Below are 15,057 nucleotides of genomic sequence, written 5' to 3'. Positions count from 1 at the left end.
GGTCCCAAAGTCTTAAGGTGTGTCCAACAAACCACAAAAGTCTCTCCTTTCCCCTGGACTAAATGTGCCTTCTTACCTTGTATTTGCCATTTGAAACTGTTTTCTGTTTTTTTTTTTTTTTTTTAAAGATTTTATTTATTTGAGAAAGAGAGTGAGGGCACAAGCAGGGGGAGCAGCGGAGGGAGAGGAAGAGCAGGGAGCCTGATATGGGGCTCAACCCCAGAGTCCCATAAAGATGACCTGAGCTGAAGGCAGACACTTAACTGACTGAGCCACCCAGGCACCCCTGAAAATGTTTTTTTTTTTTTTAAGATTTTATTTATTTGACAGAAAGAGATCACAAGTAGGCAAAGAGGCATGCAGAGAGAGAGAGAGAAGAGAGGAGGAAGCAGGCTTCCCGTGGAGCAGAGAGCCCGATGCAGGGCTTGATCCCAGGACCCTGGGATCATGACCCGAGCCAAAGGCAGAGGCTTTAACCCACTGAGCCACCCAGGCGCCCCTGAAAATGTTTTCTAATAATGAAAATGGTTGCAAGGAAACTAGCTGTCTCTACCTATGCACACGGAAGCCTCAGACAGAATTTAGAAAATCCTGCCTCCCAGTATACTGGCGCAGGAATAGTCGGATGGTTAGGACCTGCTGCAGAATGGTCATGTCCTTGAACAATGGTCCACCTCCCATGGGTGGTGCTTGGGTGTGTCCTGAGTGCTCTGCCGCTCTCAGCTCTCTTCTTTGTGCCCCAGTGCTGACTAAGCCCACGCTAATCCTCTTCCACTAGAAAAGTCAAGTCTTTGGAGCCTTGGAGGCCTTCCTTTCCCATTTTCTCTCAGTTATAGCACCTGTCACTACTCTGATCACTTTTGCTTTTAATTTATAGTTTATCCCAAACAGTACTGGCAACTTCCTCTTCCTTTGAGTTCTCAGAGGAGACGTTACTGTTACTTCCACAAAAATAAGTCTGTGTGTTTTTTTTTCTTTCTTTTTCATTCAACGTGATGTCGTAAGAATTGTCCACGTGGCACCCCCGTCTCCATAAACTTGTTTTCATCTTCCACTCGGACGATGCAGAGTTTGCAAAACCCCTCTCCTTTCACTCGACACTTAGGATGCTGCTGGATGTCCTTTTGGGGCATCACTGTGTCCCACAACTCTGGAGTTATGAGCTCTGTTATTTACCACATGCCTGGCCTCAGCCATAAAAGAGACATGATGCCGTCAGCCAAGTGACAAAGCCGTTCCCGGCAGGTGCTTTCTTTATTTATCTTTTTTGGTGGCCCGTCAAGGCCCCAAATGGGCTGGCGTTTGCTTCTGAGCTCGGGAAGTCAACTGCGTCTTGTTTTCACACATCCCCAGACAAGCGACACCGGGAAGAAGGGGTGGGTCAGACCAGCATCTGGAGCCAGTGAGGGCCTCCAATTCTCCACTTGTTCTCTGCCAAACCCTCCACTCTCCTCATTCTTCAATTTCTTAAACCAGGCATCATTCAGGGGAAACTGAATCCATGTGTTTGTGATTCACTGATGCTGAGCATGGCACAATGTTTTGTAAGCTTCACATCAAAGCAAAGAAATCCAAGTGTGTATGTGGGTCCGCGCAGGAACACGTGGTATGTCTCTTCACGCGTGTGTAGTGTGTACTTCTGTGTGTGCTTGTGCCTTCCTGGGTGTGTGCTGTTTTCCTTGTAAGAATTTTAAACTGATTTTTCTTAGAATCAGGAAATCATGTTTGGCCAGAGAAACCTAACACTCCCTTCTCCCCCTTCCTGAGGAACTCTAGCTTGGCAGAAAACACTCAAACACCCACGTCCTGACTTATTGGAGAAGGTCCTGGGCGGCGCGGCCAATGCAAGTCTGGTTGGGGAGCCAGTGTGCGGGGGGCAATGGCACCGGGCTCCCCAGGTCGCCGTGAGCGGAAGGGAGGCAGGAGGAATAGGCCGTAGGCATGTCGGCTCTGCCCCGCAAGTCATGGGGCAGCCTCTTTTAGCAAAGCTCCTCTGACCTCTCTGATGGGAGCCCTGGGATCTGTCCTTGGCCCTCTTGCCCAGTCAGCTGATGGCCTTACTCATCAGAATGGGGAACATGGCCCAGCTGTGGGCTGCGGGTGGGGTCAGACCAGCAGCTGGTGACTCTGCAAACCTCCCCGGTTTTATCATCCCTCATGGACTCCCATGCTCCTTCTTTCCCCCATCCAGGTAGAGAACTACTCATCCTGCAAGGCTCCATTCAGCAGCCACCTCCTCCGGGAAGCCTAGATTCCCAGGCTGGGCTAGGCCCTGCTTCTGGCCTTTCCCCATCACAGCCAGAACCCAAGGTCGTGTGTTGCCCAGTACAGGTCTCTCCACCAACTGGCAGGAGCTCCTTGAGGACCATGAACCCACCCCATTCATTCCTGAGACCCTCAGCACCCAGAGCCAGTGTTCAACAAGGGGCAGGCTGGGGACATAGCAGTTTGGGGAGGCGGGGGAGGTTGTGAAAAGCTCCACTGCCCTTGTCTGTCAGGAGCCACTGCCCTGGAAGGTCTCATTTGAGCTGGAGAGAGCCTCACTTGGGCAGCCTAGCCTGAGCCCTCAGTGGAGAGACAGCAAGAACTGTCTGGCGGAGGGAGAAGAGGCAGGAGACCCATGTTCCTTTCAACTCTGGGGGTGGGGGACTTCTAACCATGACATGGGGACAGTGGTCATAACCAGACATCCTAAGGATGCTGTTCCTCATGGCAGAGATGATGACCGTCTGCCACTGTAGAGCAGAGTGGCCCTCCGTGGGAATCCTCTGGCTCCCTCACACCTGACGTTCTTTGCCTTGGGGGAAAGAAAGCAGTAGGAGTTCAGGTCTTGCGGAGTTAGGAACTGGACGAGACCCTTATTGCCCTCCTGGTAGAAGGTGACTAGGTGACTAGAAAGGTCGATGGTCAGACCGTGAGCTCTGAGGGCTGCTGCTGTGGCTCCTCCAGCTTCAACTTTCGATTCTGTTCAAGCTGGTTATGTGCACATTAGTTGTGAGCTTGTTATCTGCAAGACCCAATGAAGCATTGTTCTGGTGCCCAGTGGTCTGCTGGAAAGGAGGGACCTTCAGAGGGCGGTTGGGGATGGCAAGGCTGCAGTGTCCTGCTAGACCCATGCCTGGCCCACCCCCCAATCCAGCCCTCCTCCTTTCCCACCCCACCTCTGCATTCTGAGCCCCACAACATCTACAGTGGAACCAAAGAGCTTTGGTCTATGTAGCTGCAGAGGGCAGGGCTGAGCCCAGAATGGGGAATTCTCTTCCCTGAATGTGGATTGCATTCTGGCACTGGGAAGGACTTTCTAATAAGCATAGCTAGCTCATATGGAGGGGCTGGCAGAACGTAGTGAGTTCTCTGTCCTCTGAAGTGTGCAAGCAAAGGAGGTAGAGAAACATGTACCCTGGGTAGGGGGTACTGGGACCAGATGACCCTGACTTTAGCCAAGTAGGAGTCTGGGCATCCTGCCTCAGGTCTTAGAAAGAGCTGGCGTGAAGGAGGGGGTGTGGCAGAGCCATCTGGGAAGAGTAATGCGGCGCTAACGTGGCACTTGCTGTCAGCTGCTGGGCCTGTCATCTGCTCCAGGGAGATGCAAACCATGATGCTTGGAAGGGCTAAAGGGATTCTCGTGGACCCCCAGATGCCTCCTTCCAGCCGCCTTTCTGGTGGACTCTCTGCAGCTGCATCCCAGGGCCGGCTTGAGGGAGCCTCCCTGACTGGGTCAGCTGAGGCCAGAACTCGGGGCCTTGGCCATGGGGCTCTGGGCTCCTTCCTGTCCCAGACATCCTAGTGCTGGGATGTTGTGACTCTGGGTGTTGTCATGCTAGTAAACCAGGCTTTGAATCTACTTATTGGGTGGCCATCGCAAGTTGCCTGCACACCTACAGTCACTGGGCATTCGCTACTTCTCAAGGTGGTCCCTTCCAGGGCAGAAAGTTATTCTTGGTGCTGAGCTGAGAACTTCACTGTCACTTGCCACAACCACCTCCCCCCCCAAATCCCAGCATTCTACAGGTTTGCTCTGCTCCCTGCTCCACAGATCCCACCCCCCACAACTGGTTCCCCGGGCCCACAACTCTGTCACCACCACCTACCTCAGCAGCAAGGCACACACCTCTGTCCCCTGTCCTTTTCCCGGTGGGTCTCAATGTCAGTGCACGTCCATGGCCTCGTCCATAAGCTCCCAGGTTTCTGGCCCCACAGGCAGAGGAACCACTGGCCCTTCAGCAGCCCCATTCCCTACATGACTCAGTCGGCTGGCAGCAAACCAACCCTGAAGTCCCTTCCCATGTGCTGCTGCTGTGGCTCAGCCCCCCACCCTCACCCCAAAGTCTGTGACCTCCCCAGTTGTGGAAGCCATGTCTGGCCCAACATATGTCCGTGCTCAGTTTTATCAGGTCAGAACTGGCCCGAGGGGCCAGCCTGCATCATCCCAACTTCCTCGTCCCATACGTTAGCCCTTTCCCCCAGCTTCCTGTCCTCCCCAAATCTGATCCACACGCTCTCAGTAGCCTTGGCCAAGCCATTGATAAAAATGACCAGGAAGGGTAGGCTGAAAGAAGAGCGCTGGATCACACCTCCAGGGACCCTCTCAGATTCTCTTCCCCTGGGAGAGGACACTGCCTGAGACAGTCCCTCCCAGAAGTTCCCAGCTATCCCAAAAGTTCCAGTGCCAACGTCACAAAGACACACAGTGTCGGGGGAGTCCCCTAAACCTGGCAAAGGGCCAAAGCTGGTCTAGGGGACTTGCTCTCAGGGAACCCACACTGGGTGCCTATGGTCATAAGAGCCAAGTTGACCTTTTAGTAATCTCGTCTAGAATGGCATCCTGGTTTAACATCACACACTCAACAAACCTGCACCCAGACCAGACCAGGCCAGGCCCTGGGCTCTGAGGACCTGCACTGAGCCCGATCCAGCCCTTCCCTGGAGGAGCTCATGGTCCACCGGGGCAGGCAGTCTCAGAAGGGATGACATGGCTAGAGCGAACGCTAATAACTGGAATGTACTGAATATTTATGATGTACCAGCCACCACGCTAAACGTAGATTACCCCTCACCATGAGCCGTCATTACCTCCGTTTGATCCTCCTGTGGAAACTGAGGCACACAGAGGTTGGGAACTTGATGAGGGCCCCCAGCTGTTGAGGGATATGAGTGGGAGCAGGCAGGAGCTTCCTCACCCAGCCAGGCGGGAGGTGGTGCCAGAGTGGAGACTGGACAGGTGAGCAGCAGTAGGAGGGGACAGGAAAGGGAAGCAGGAGGGACAGGGGCAAGGGGACTGGGTTCCTCTGGAATTCCCTGCTTCCCCAACACTCATGCCCTGCCAGCTTACTGGCTGGGCTCTGGAGATTCAGAGGTGGGCATACCAGTAGAGTGGCCCCTAACTGGGAAGCACAGGGTTCCCTCGGGTGGAGCATGAGGCGGCACCTCAAGGAAGTCTTCCCAGAAGAAAGGACATCTAGGCTGGCTGTAGAAAGCAGGTGGAAATGGGTGGGGTTTGGGAAATGTGTGTGGGTGGAAAGATAGAGAGTTCCAGGCTGAAGGAATGACTGTGGAAAGGTGGTTCAGGGAGCAGCAGGGAGACCAGGGTGGCTGGAATACGGGCGAGGAGCTAAGACTGAGTCAGGCCACACTGGACCCAAGGCCATGAAGGAGGATGCAAAGTTCTGAGGGCAGTGGAGAGCCACCAAGGACTTCAAATGGGGTGGGGAGTGGCCAACAGTCCAGGTGTTCTGTCCAGTGTCCCCAGCGCAGAGCACAGCAGCAGTGGTGGCTCCCGCGGTCAGGTGGGCATGATCCCCACCTCAGCAGCTGGTGCTAGAACCAGGTGATGGCCAGTAAACAGCCTCTTTTGCCCTCCATGAGAAGCCCAGCAAGCTGCTGCCTCCCTTCCCCCAACCCCTGCAAGTGGAGCAGTTCCCAGATTGAAACGGGCTGGGCTCCCCAGTCACTGCAATCTCTTCATCCACAATCCCTTGGCTCTGGGTGGCAGCCATATGGCTCCGGGGGGAGTCCCAGACCTCTCAGCTCCCTAAGGCTCTTCCCCAGGGCCCTGAAGGACCATGGAGGTTCCAAGGAGCGCCTAACCAGACTGGGAGTAGGTGAGGCAAGGTTACCTTTCCTCCCCTCACTGTAAATTATGTGCTAGAAGGGTGATCCTCAAAGAATCTCCCCCTCAGTCTAGAAGCCTTGATCGAGAATCTGAGCAGGTGACTGGTCATCCAGGCTCCACCTGGATACCTCCAAAGACAGGAGCGCTCACCACCACAAATCTATCACAGGACAAGTTATCAACTCTGAGAGTTGAACTGTAGAGGCATGACACGAGCTCCCTTACATTCCAATCATGGTCAGCCAAAACTGGAAGACACTTTCCTTCCACAGGAGTTAAACCAGCTTGGTACAGTGAAGAGGCACTAGGAGCAAGGGAAGCCCCGCAGGGTTCTGAATCAGAAACCCATGTTCCAGTCTTGACTCCACAGCTTCCCAGCAGGGTGGCTTGGCCAATTATCTCCCCCTCCCTGAGCTCTATTTTCCTTCTCTGTAACTCCAACTGCATAGTCCAATACGATAGTCACTAGTCATAAATGGGCTACTGAACCCTTGAAATGTGCAACTGAAGAGTTTAACTTTTTTAAGAAATTAATTTAAAACTTTAACACCTGAAGCAGTGTAAACATTTTTACATTGATTATGTATTGAAATGATAGTATTTTGGATAGACTGGGTTAAATAAAGTATTATTAAAATGAATTTCACAAAAAAAAAAAATGAACTTTACTTTTTTTTTTTTACTTAAAATGTGACTACTAGAAAATTTATAATTTTACAATTGTAGCCTACCTTGTAATTCCATAGGGCAGCACCGACTTAGAATGTTTTTTAAGGATTGAATGAGGTGGATGTTCAGGTGTTTGGGGACATTTAAGGTCCAGATAAATTATGGTTTCTGTGGCTGCCTGGTACTCCAGGGATTGTGTTTTCCATCACACCAGTAAGACAAGCTTATTCTAGAAATAATAGAGAACACAGACAAACAATACAACAGAATGAAAATCAACCAAAATTCCACCTCCCAAAGAAAGCTACTGTAAAATCTCTCTTGCTAGTAGGTTTTTTTCTGTGCATATCCATGCGAGTCCTCACAACCCTACCACAGATTATAGGTTCTCAGAAAGGTCACTTCAACAGCTTGGCTGGAAAGCCTGAGACCTCAGAGGAGCCCACTCTGGTCAGAGGCAGGACCTTGAACTTGCTTTCTTGTTAACATGAGTCCCTGGAGTAGCCCACGTGCATGCGGGGTCCAGGCTTTCCTCCTCCTGAGATCCCGGTCTCCTTCGCCTCTGCCAACTCCCATGGTCACCAACCTGGAGGCTCCGTCAGCTTTCACCAGCAGCTCCCTCCCCGCGAGCTCCTGCCTCCCCTCTCCAGTCAGCAGGAAAACCCTTCCAGTTTGGAGGTTTCAGAGGGGAACTCCTTGGAGGCCAGAGGGTGGAATTCTTCCCATGTTATCCATCAGCCCTCTCCTTTCCAGAGCCCCTGGGTTGGGGCCTCTCTTGCTGTATGTAGAATCTATACTCCCTCCCTTCCCGCATCCTGGTGGGTCCCTGAGTTGGAACCACCTTTGTGTCAGACCTCGTCTTCTTCAGAGTGGCCTTCTGAGGAGCCCTTTGCCCCTTTCTGTGATCTGATGGTCATGGACACGCCTCTCGTGCACAATCCCCCAAGCATGTCTGTGCAGGGCATCTGGATCCCAATCCTGGAGAGGGGCCTCTGTCAGAGGAGGCTCTGGGCCTCCCCACAGGGCTACAGACTAGCTCACACCTTACTTTTTTCCATCTAACCTTCAATAAGAACATCTTTCCAATGACACCGTCGCTCCTAACGGCTGCTTAGAACGCCACTGCGTGGGTATGCTGTAACTTATTTTTTTTTTAATATTTTATTTATTTATTTGACAGGCAGAGATCACAAGTAGGCTGAGAGGCAGGCAGAGAGAGAGGAGGAAGCAGGGAGAGAGGAAGCAGGCTCCCTGCTGAGCAGAGAGCCTGATTTGGGGCTCCATCCCAGGACCTTGAGATCATGACCTGAGCTGAAGGCAGAAGCTTTAACCCACTGAGCCACCCAGGCACCCATATGCTGTAACTTTTAATCTAATTCTGCATTGATAAATTAGGGGCCTGAGTCCGGATCTAATTCTTTTTTTTCTTTTAATTTTTACTTGACAGACAGAGATCACAAGTAGGCAGAGGCAGGCAGAGAGAGAGGGGGAAGCAGGCTCCCTGCTGAACAGAGAGCCCGATGCGGGGCTCAATTCCAGGACCCCAAGACCATGATCCGAGCCGAAGGCAGAAGTCCAACCCATTGAGCCACCTAGGGCCCGAGTCCCGATCTAATTCTGCATTGGCCTTCTTAGGTGTTTGCTCTCATAAATACCACTTTAGGGTCTCTCCCAGTACACGTAGATGTTCTCAGATGTAAGTTCTCCCTTTTCAGACAGCCAGCAAATTCTCCTGGATGAATCATACTGGACCCCACCTTTCCCTCTGTCCCCCTTGGCCTGGCACTCAAGGCCACACCCCCCTCCTGAGCACGGTCTATATCCCCCATAACCCTGTTTCTGATTTGACCTGAGCTCTGACCACACTGTGCCCACACTTGCCAGCCTCCCTGTTGGCTGCTGCTGTCTCACTGCCTGGGATATCTGCCCCATCTCCAAATCCTCCTCATCCTCCCAAGAACCACTAAAATGCCCCCTCCTCCAGGACATCCTTCCTGACTCTCCTAGCTAGAAGTGATCCCTTCCTCCTCTAATAAAGATAGCACATCCTTGTCCTCTCGCCTATGGTACCAATGCAGCCACCCTGGCTCCTGTTTTCTTGGGTCCAGGTTTTCTGATTTCCTTCTGTGGACTCAGGGCATGGCATGGAGTGAGCATGCATTAAAGACATGAATAAATACATCAAGGAAAGAGGACTGGAGTTAGGGGCCTGCGTTCTGATTCAGCTGGCCGCTAGTGTTCCACGCGACCTCAGGCAGGTCATCCTCTCAGGAACCCCACTTCCCTGTGAGCAGTTGGACTTGGCTGTGGGGGATTTGTTGCAGTCAGGGGGTTGTTTGGCCTGGGGCTGATGTGCTGGCCCGAAGCTGGGGATAATCTCTCTGGTGGATCATAATCACAGGGCAGCCCCCCATTTCCCTTGCCTACACAATCCCATTATGAGCCCTTCAGGATTTATGCCTGAGACCCACCCTAAGCCCATCACTAACATATGGCATACTGGCAGACAAGGGATGAAAGGAGATTATAAATATCCATTCATTCATTCATTCACTCACTCACTCCTTCGTTCAGCAAATGGCTACCAAGCTGCACATGACTGGGCCCCATGCCCAGCTCTGCAGACCCAGGATTGAACAGACTCCAGCCAGGTCTCAAACAGCAGGCAACTCAGTGCGGTGGGCAGAGGACTGCCCTGGGCCTGTGGAAGCTCAAAGAAGGAGTCTTGTCCCCAGCCAGTGGTCAGGGAAGGCTTCCTGGAGGGGATCCTTCAACTGTGTCTTGACAGAGCGAGGAAGAGCACGGCACTCAGGCAGCAGCTACAGCCCAAGGTGGGGTAGAAGCTTGCTAGGCTCTGGGCTGGATGGGGGGTGCTGCCCGCCTGTAGTCTAATGACGAGAGGAGCAGGATGGGGAGGGATTATCCACTCTTGTTTACATGATTAAAAGCAGACAAATACTTCCTTTATCTGGAAGAATGAAAGGGCTTTGGGGGAAAATCCTTTTGGCAGCAAAGCAAAGCACAGGCAACTCCTTAACTAATCTCTCAACCCCACCCTGCCAACAGCCGGGAGGACGGCAGCTCCAGCTCCGGGGCTGACCCTCGCTGAAGGCCCAGAGCTCAGGGCAAGGCAGGCAGGGGTGGGGAGGAGCTGGGAGTGGGGGAGACCCATAAGCCCTCTCAACACAAGCTCCCAAGACAGTGGCAAGGGGACCCAATCTGGACCCAGGCGGTAGCCCAAGATGGCCACAGGGTGGCGCCTCGCCAAGAAACCCAGGGCCCTGTTTCAGAGATGGGATCCTGATGCCCAAAGATATCCCCCAGGCAGAATCAGGACGGAACCCAGCCCAGGGCTCTAACTCGCTGCCATCACTAGTTCATTCAGTAAGCCTGCAGTAACCCCCTGTGCAGTGGTGGCCCTGAGAGCTCATGCTGCACACGCACTGGGGACACACAAGAAAAGTCACACCTGCCCCTCTCCTGTCCTCAGTCTCATGAGAGAGACAGGTAGACAGTGATAGACAGGGTCCTGACAGAGGCCAGGGGCTGCAGAAGCCCCAGAATGGGGTCCTAACCCCAGGGACAGGCAGGCAGTCCACAATGTCACCAGAGAGGTGACACTGCGCTTGGTCTTACCTAGTGAGTAGCACTCAGGCAGAGTGGAGGCACCTGGGAATGACGCAGAAGGAAACAGCAGTGGCAAAGGCCTGGAGGTGTGCATGGGTATGGCTGTTGTCCCTGGACATGGCCCAGAGGACAGAGCAGGAAACCAGGCTGGAGGGGCCATAGGACTGAATTGCTGCCGGGGGGGGGGGCAGGCCCACACGGTCACTCCAGCTCTGTGAGGGTGCTGGGCAGAGCCAGGGGGGGCACTCCACCTGAGTGCCCATGCCCCCCACCCCCAGACCCTAACCCATGTCGCTCTCCCAGCTTGATGTCTGGCCTTGCATCCCTGGATCCCAAGACCTCCAGCCGCCTGGGCGTCCTCACTGTGGCGTACTACCTGTGGACCACCTTCGTGGCTGTCATTGTGGGCATCATCATGGTCTCCATCATTCACCCGGGTGGCGCAGCCCAGAAGGAGATGACAGAGCAGAGTGGGAAGGCCATCATGAGCTCTGCTGACGCACTGCTGGACCTCATCCGGTAAGGCTCACACGGACGCCCTACTCGGGAACGCCAGGCCTGGGCTGGGGCCACAACTCCAGAGGCCTGGCCCTGCGTGTCTGCCGGAGGCCCCATAGGTCACAGGGAGGGGGTGCTTGGGGTCTGCTCTTGATTTCTTGTGGCCACAGTGTCTCTGTCCCCTCAGCCCCCATGCTGTCCACTGGATTCACACTGCACTGCCTGCCTCCATCAGACTGGGAGCACCTCAAGGGCAGGACAGGGGTCGGCCCCCTGGGAGCCACACCCCAGCATGCAGCCTGGCCCTGGGCCGGCATCAACAGGTGTTCCCTGACTGACTGCTTGCCCGTGTGCACCCAGCCTCCACTGGGGAAGGCCATACATCGCTACCCCACCATCTTTTCCTTGCTGGTCCCCCTCTTGCAGAAGAGGGAGTGATGCTCAAAGAGATGATGTGACTCTTCCAGGGTCATCCAGCAGGCAAGTCATGGAGCCAGGATTCATCCTGGGTCTGATTCCAAGGGAGTGATTTTTGCCTGGTGGTGCCCCTGCCTCAGCCCCATGGACATGGCTAACCAGCGTCCAGGACCTGAGCCCTCCTTCCAGGAAAGTTCTGTAGACCCAGCAATGCCTCCAAGTCTGAACCCCTTTTTCCAAGACTCCATGCTGGCCATGCCTCTCCTCTCCATCACTCATTCACTCTTGCCAATGCCTGCCCTGTGCCAGGCACTAAGCCTGGCCGTAGTCCCAGAGGAGAGAAAGGTTCATGAATAGAGAGCAACAACTGTCTGGGTTGGGAGTCTCAATGAGGGAGGCAGGGTCTGTGGGAAAGTGCAAAGAGCAGGCTCAGGGGAGGCAGAGGGAGGGATGAGTGGCACGGGCCAGGGAGGCAGGAGCCCATTCTTCGTGGAGGCAAAGGTATGCAAAGGTCCTGAGGAAAGCATGGGAAGAAATCCTCACCCACTCAGAGTGACTGGAGCACTGGGGCAAAGGGGAGTAGACAGTCACTGCTGGGGAAGCGAAGGGGTCCTATCATGAAGGACAATGTGACTCATTGGCTGAAAACTGAGGCCATAGGAAATTGGCTTGAAACAGAAGCGGCATGATCCCATTCAAAAGGCTCACTCCACAGCAGAGTGGGGGTGAAAGGGGGGCAGGGGGAGGGGAGGAGGACAGGCAGGGAGAGGGACACGGTGCCAGCCCTGGGCACAGGGAAAGGGTAGACTGAAGGCTGTCAGAAGCTAAAACCAGCCGGAGCCAGGCAGGACAGAAGGTTGGAGGAGAGTTGGAGGAGGCAGCAGTGCTGATCCCGATGGCGTGAACACCCAGCTGTGAGATCACCAAGTCACATGACAACGCTGGAGCAGGTGGGGACATGCTGGGGAAGGTGTCCACTGGTGGCTGGCTGGCTGCCTGGTGCATCTGAGTCTTTGGGAGAGTCTGAGCTGGAGACAGAGGAGGAGGCTGCCCAGCTTGGGCTACCTTCTCTCATTCTCTCACATCCTGCATCCAGTTTGTTGGCAAATTCTGTCAGCTCTACCTTCTAAATACTACCCCAGACCTCGTCCCTTCTGTCCCCCTGTGCCAGGCTCACCCTCTCCCCAACCACTCTCACCTCTCACTAGAGGGTCCAACCGCAGCACCCAGCTTTCTGCTTCATTCGGGTCTGGTCTCAGCACAGCGGCCAAAGGGATCATGTTCAGGACTCCTCACGTCAGCACACCGCGCAGTGCTCACTATGGCCTACAGGCCCTTCCTTCATGATGCCTCTACCATACCCCCCCAACCTGTGACCTCTGCTCCAACTGTCTCTCCCCTCCCTCCAGCCCCGCTGGCCTCCTGCCATTCCCCAAATGCCCATGTGATCCCATCTTCATCACAGCCTCTGCCTGGATGGACCTTCTTGCCGGGGTGCATGGCTCCTCCCCTCACTCCACCCCTGCTCTGTGTCACCTCTTCAGAGGGACCACCTAACCTCCGTCACCCTCTCTCCTCACAGTCCTCGTTACTACCTGTTATTATCTTGTCTGTGTGTGTTTTTTATTTCTTCTTGTGTCTCCCCCACTGGAGTAACATACGTTTCATGAGGGCCAGATCTTTGCAAATCTGTTCCCTGCTGCATCCTGGAGCCGAGAACAGCTCAGAGGAGGTGCTCAGTGTTTGCTGAAGGCAGGTGTGCGATATAGGGTCACCGATGGGGCTGGGGTCAGAGCCGGGACAGGAGACTCACCTGCTCAGGGAGAAGATCCAGATTGTGTGGCTCCGAGGCCCACGCTGAGCCTCAGCCCCAGGGCCATGGTGGAGGTTTGTGTAGAGCTGACAGGAGCAGCAGAGGGCCAGGAGGGGCACCGGGACAGCAGGTATCCTAGAGGCTGAGGGAAGAGGAATTTTGAGAAGCTTCCTTTCTGAGATCCATTATTTCTAAGAGTTGGTGGCTATGATTCATCCTTTCTTGGATTCAATGATTTGAAACAGCCTTTCTTCGTGGTGGAAGGAGCTGGTGCTCGGGAGTCCCCGCCCTCGTCACCATGGCCTCCCCTGCGGGGGGCTGAGGGCTCTGGATCAGACACACGTGTTAGAGTCAAATGTTCCAGGAGTGGCTCCTGCTCCTGGTTGCTTTTCACGTGGTGAAAATTGATCCTTCTGGTTTTAGACTTTTCCCCAGTTGCTCTCAACCCCAAGGCAAGTTGTTTTGCAGAGCTGAGTGGTTAGACATCACGATCGCTGTTTCTCAGAGAGTGGGGCTGCAGAGAGAGGTCACATGGTTCCTGGGACGGGGAACCAGAACCTTGGGGATAGGAAGTCTTGTCACAACTCTGTCAGTAAGGCTCAATGTGGCCCTTCCAGGCCTTGGTTTCCCCAGTGGTTTTCAAGATCCCTTCTAGCTCTGTGGTTCTGAAACACAAAGGCCTACACACCAGTGAGCAGAAACTTCTGGAGGTGGGTTCTGGGAGATGAGGTTGGGAGGACAGCACAGAACCCAACCTTGAGGATCTTGAACCCAGGCTAAGGGGTTGGCTGTTCTGTTAGAAACTGGAAGCTGGTGAATAGGGAAGGATGGACTGGGGTAGAGCAAAGTGGTCAGGATATGACTCGAGGCAGGAGGATGCCCTATTTGGGGTGCAGTCACCTCTGGTCCATTCACTTTCTCCCCCTTATAAGGCATCTGCTCTGGACAAAGACACTGTCCAGAGAGGGGGCGAACTCAAGTCCTAAACCAGGCTGTCCTCTGTCTTAGGACAGACACTCACGGGAACTCTTCCTAGATGCTCTGACCTTCCAAGAGGCTGTGCGGAAAACGAGAACACCAGGACCCAAGGTCCCAGGGGCCCCCTCACACTCACTGTGGCCCAGAGCAGGTGGACAGTGAGTGTCAGTAACTGAGGGAGAACAGGGACGGCCAAAGCAGGGAATGGGGAAGTGCAGGCAGCTGTAACCCGTGATAAGTCAGAGAGATGCAGGGGCTCACTGAGCAGTGGAGTAAGGCCAGCGGCGTACCTCAGGGCCAGGAAGATATGCAGCCCTCTCTCAAAGAAGATTCCAAAGGAACACAACAGGCCATGTCCCCAGACTACTCCCTGAGACATGAATTCATTTCCCAAGGCTCCAGGAAACTGACGTCTGCTCACAGTGCAGCCTCACAGAAAACCACCCACATGAGAGGCTGCTAATCAGAGCGGGCCCCCTTCTTTCTTTCCAATCCTATTAAAACACCAGAGAGATAAAGTAATCACTTGGCTCTACTTACAGCTCCCAGTTACCCTGTTAAGGGATGGCATACAGCCCTCAGGGGCCATGCTTGGGGGTTGGGGACATATGGATTAGGGGCAAGTTTGGAACATCACAGTCTTGGGACTTTGAGTAGGTAAGGAGAGGGGCTGGCAGGCTGTGGCTCTGCCCCAAGTGCATGTGGGAAGGCCCAAGCCAGAGGGTGTGTGTACTTGATGGGCATGGCTGCTAATGTCTCCCAAGCACGTTCCGTCCACATTGATGCCATGGGGAGCACAGGCCTCATGGGGCAAATAAGAAGACTTCCCATGGGCACTCATCATCAAAAGAAAATGTTGTACATTTTCCTGTTTAATAATCAAAAGTATAATTCTTCATTAAAGCCTAAAGGATATGAGTTCATCAATTGTGAGTATGAGCCA

At 53.9% G+C, this 15,057-nt stretch overlaps 1 protein-coding gene across 2 annotated transcripts in view; it reads left to right on the top strand.

Annotated features, from left to right (window-relative positions):
- SLC1A7 (solute carrier family 1 member 7) overlaps positions 1-15,057 on the top strand; it is a 43,585-nt gene that overhangs the window by 12,595 nt on the left and 15,933 nt on the right. For both annotated transcript variants that reach the window (XM_059376624.1, XM_059376626.1), the window contains exon 3: positions 10,712-10,927. In XM_059376624.1, the coding sequence (XP_059232607.1) occupies positions 10,712-10,927 (216 nt within the window). The remainder of the gene's footprint in view (positions 1-10,711; positions 10,928-15,057) is intronic.

Source organism: Mustela nigripes, chromosome 14, assembly GCF_022355385.1.
Source record: "Mustela nigripes isolate SB6536 chromosome 14, MUSNIG.SB6536, whole genome shotgun sequence".
Classification (NCBI taxonomy): Eukaryota; Metazoa; Chordata; class Mammalia; order Carnivora; family Mustelidae; genus Mustela; species Mustela nigripes.
This window is presented reverse-complemented; position numbering and strand designations above follow the sequence as displayed.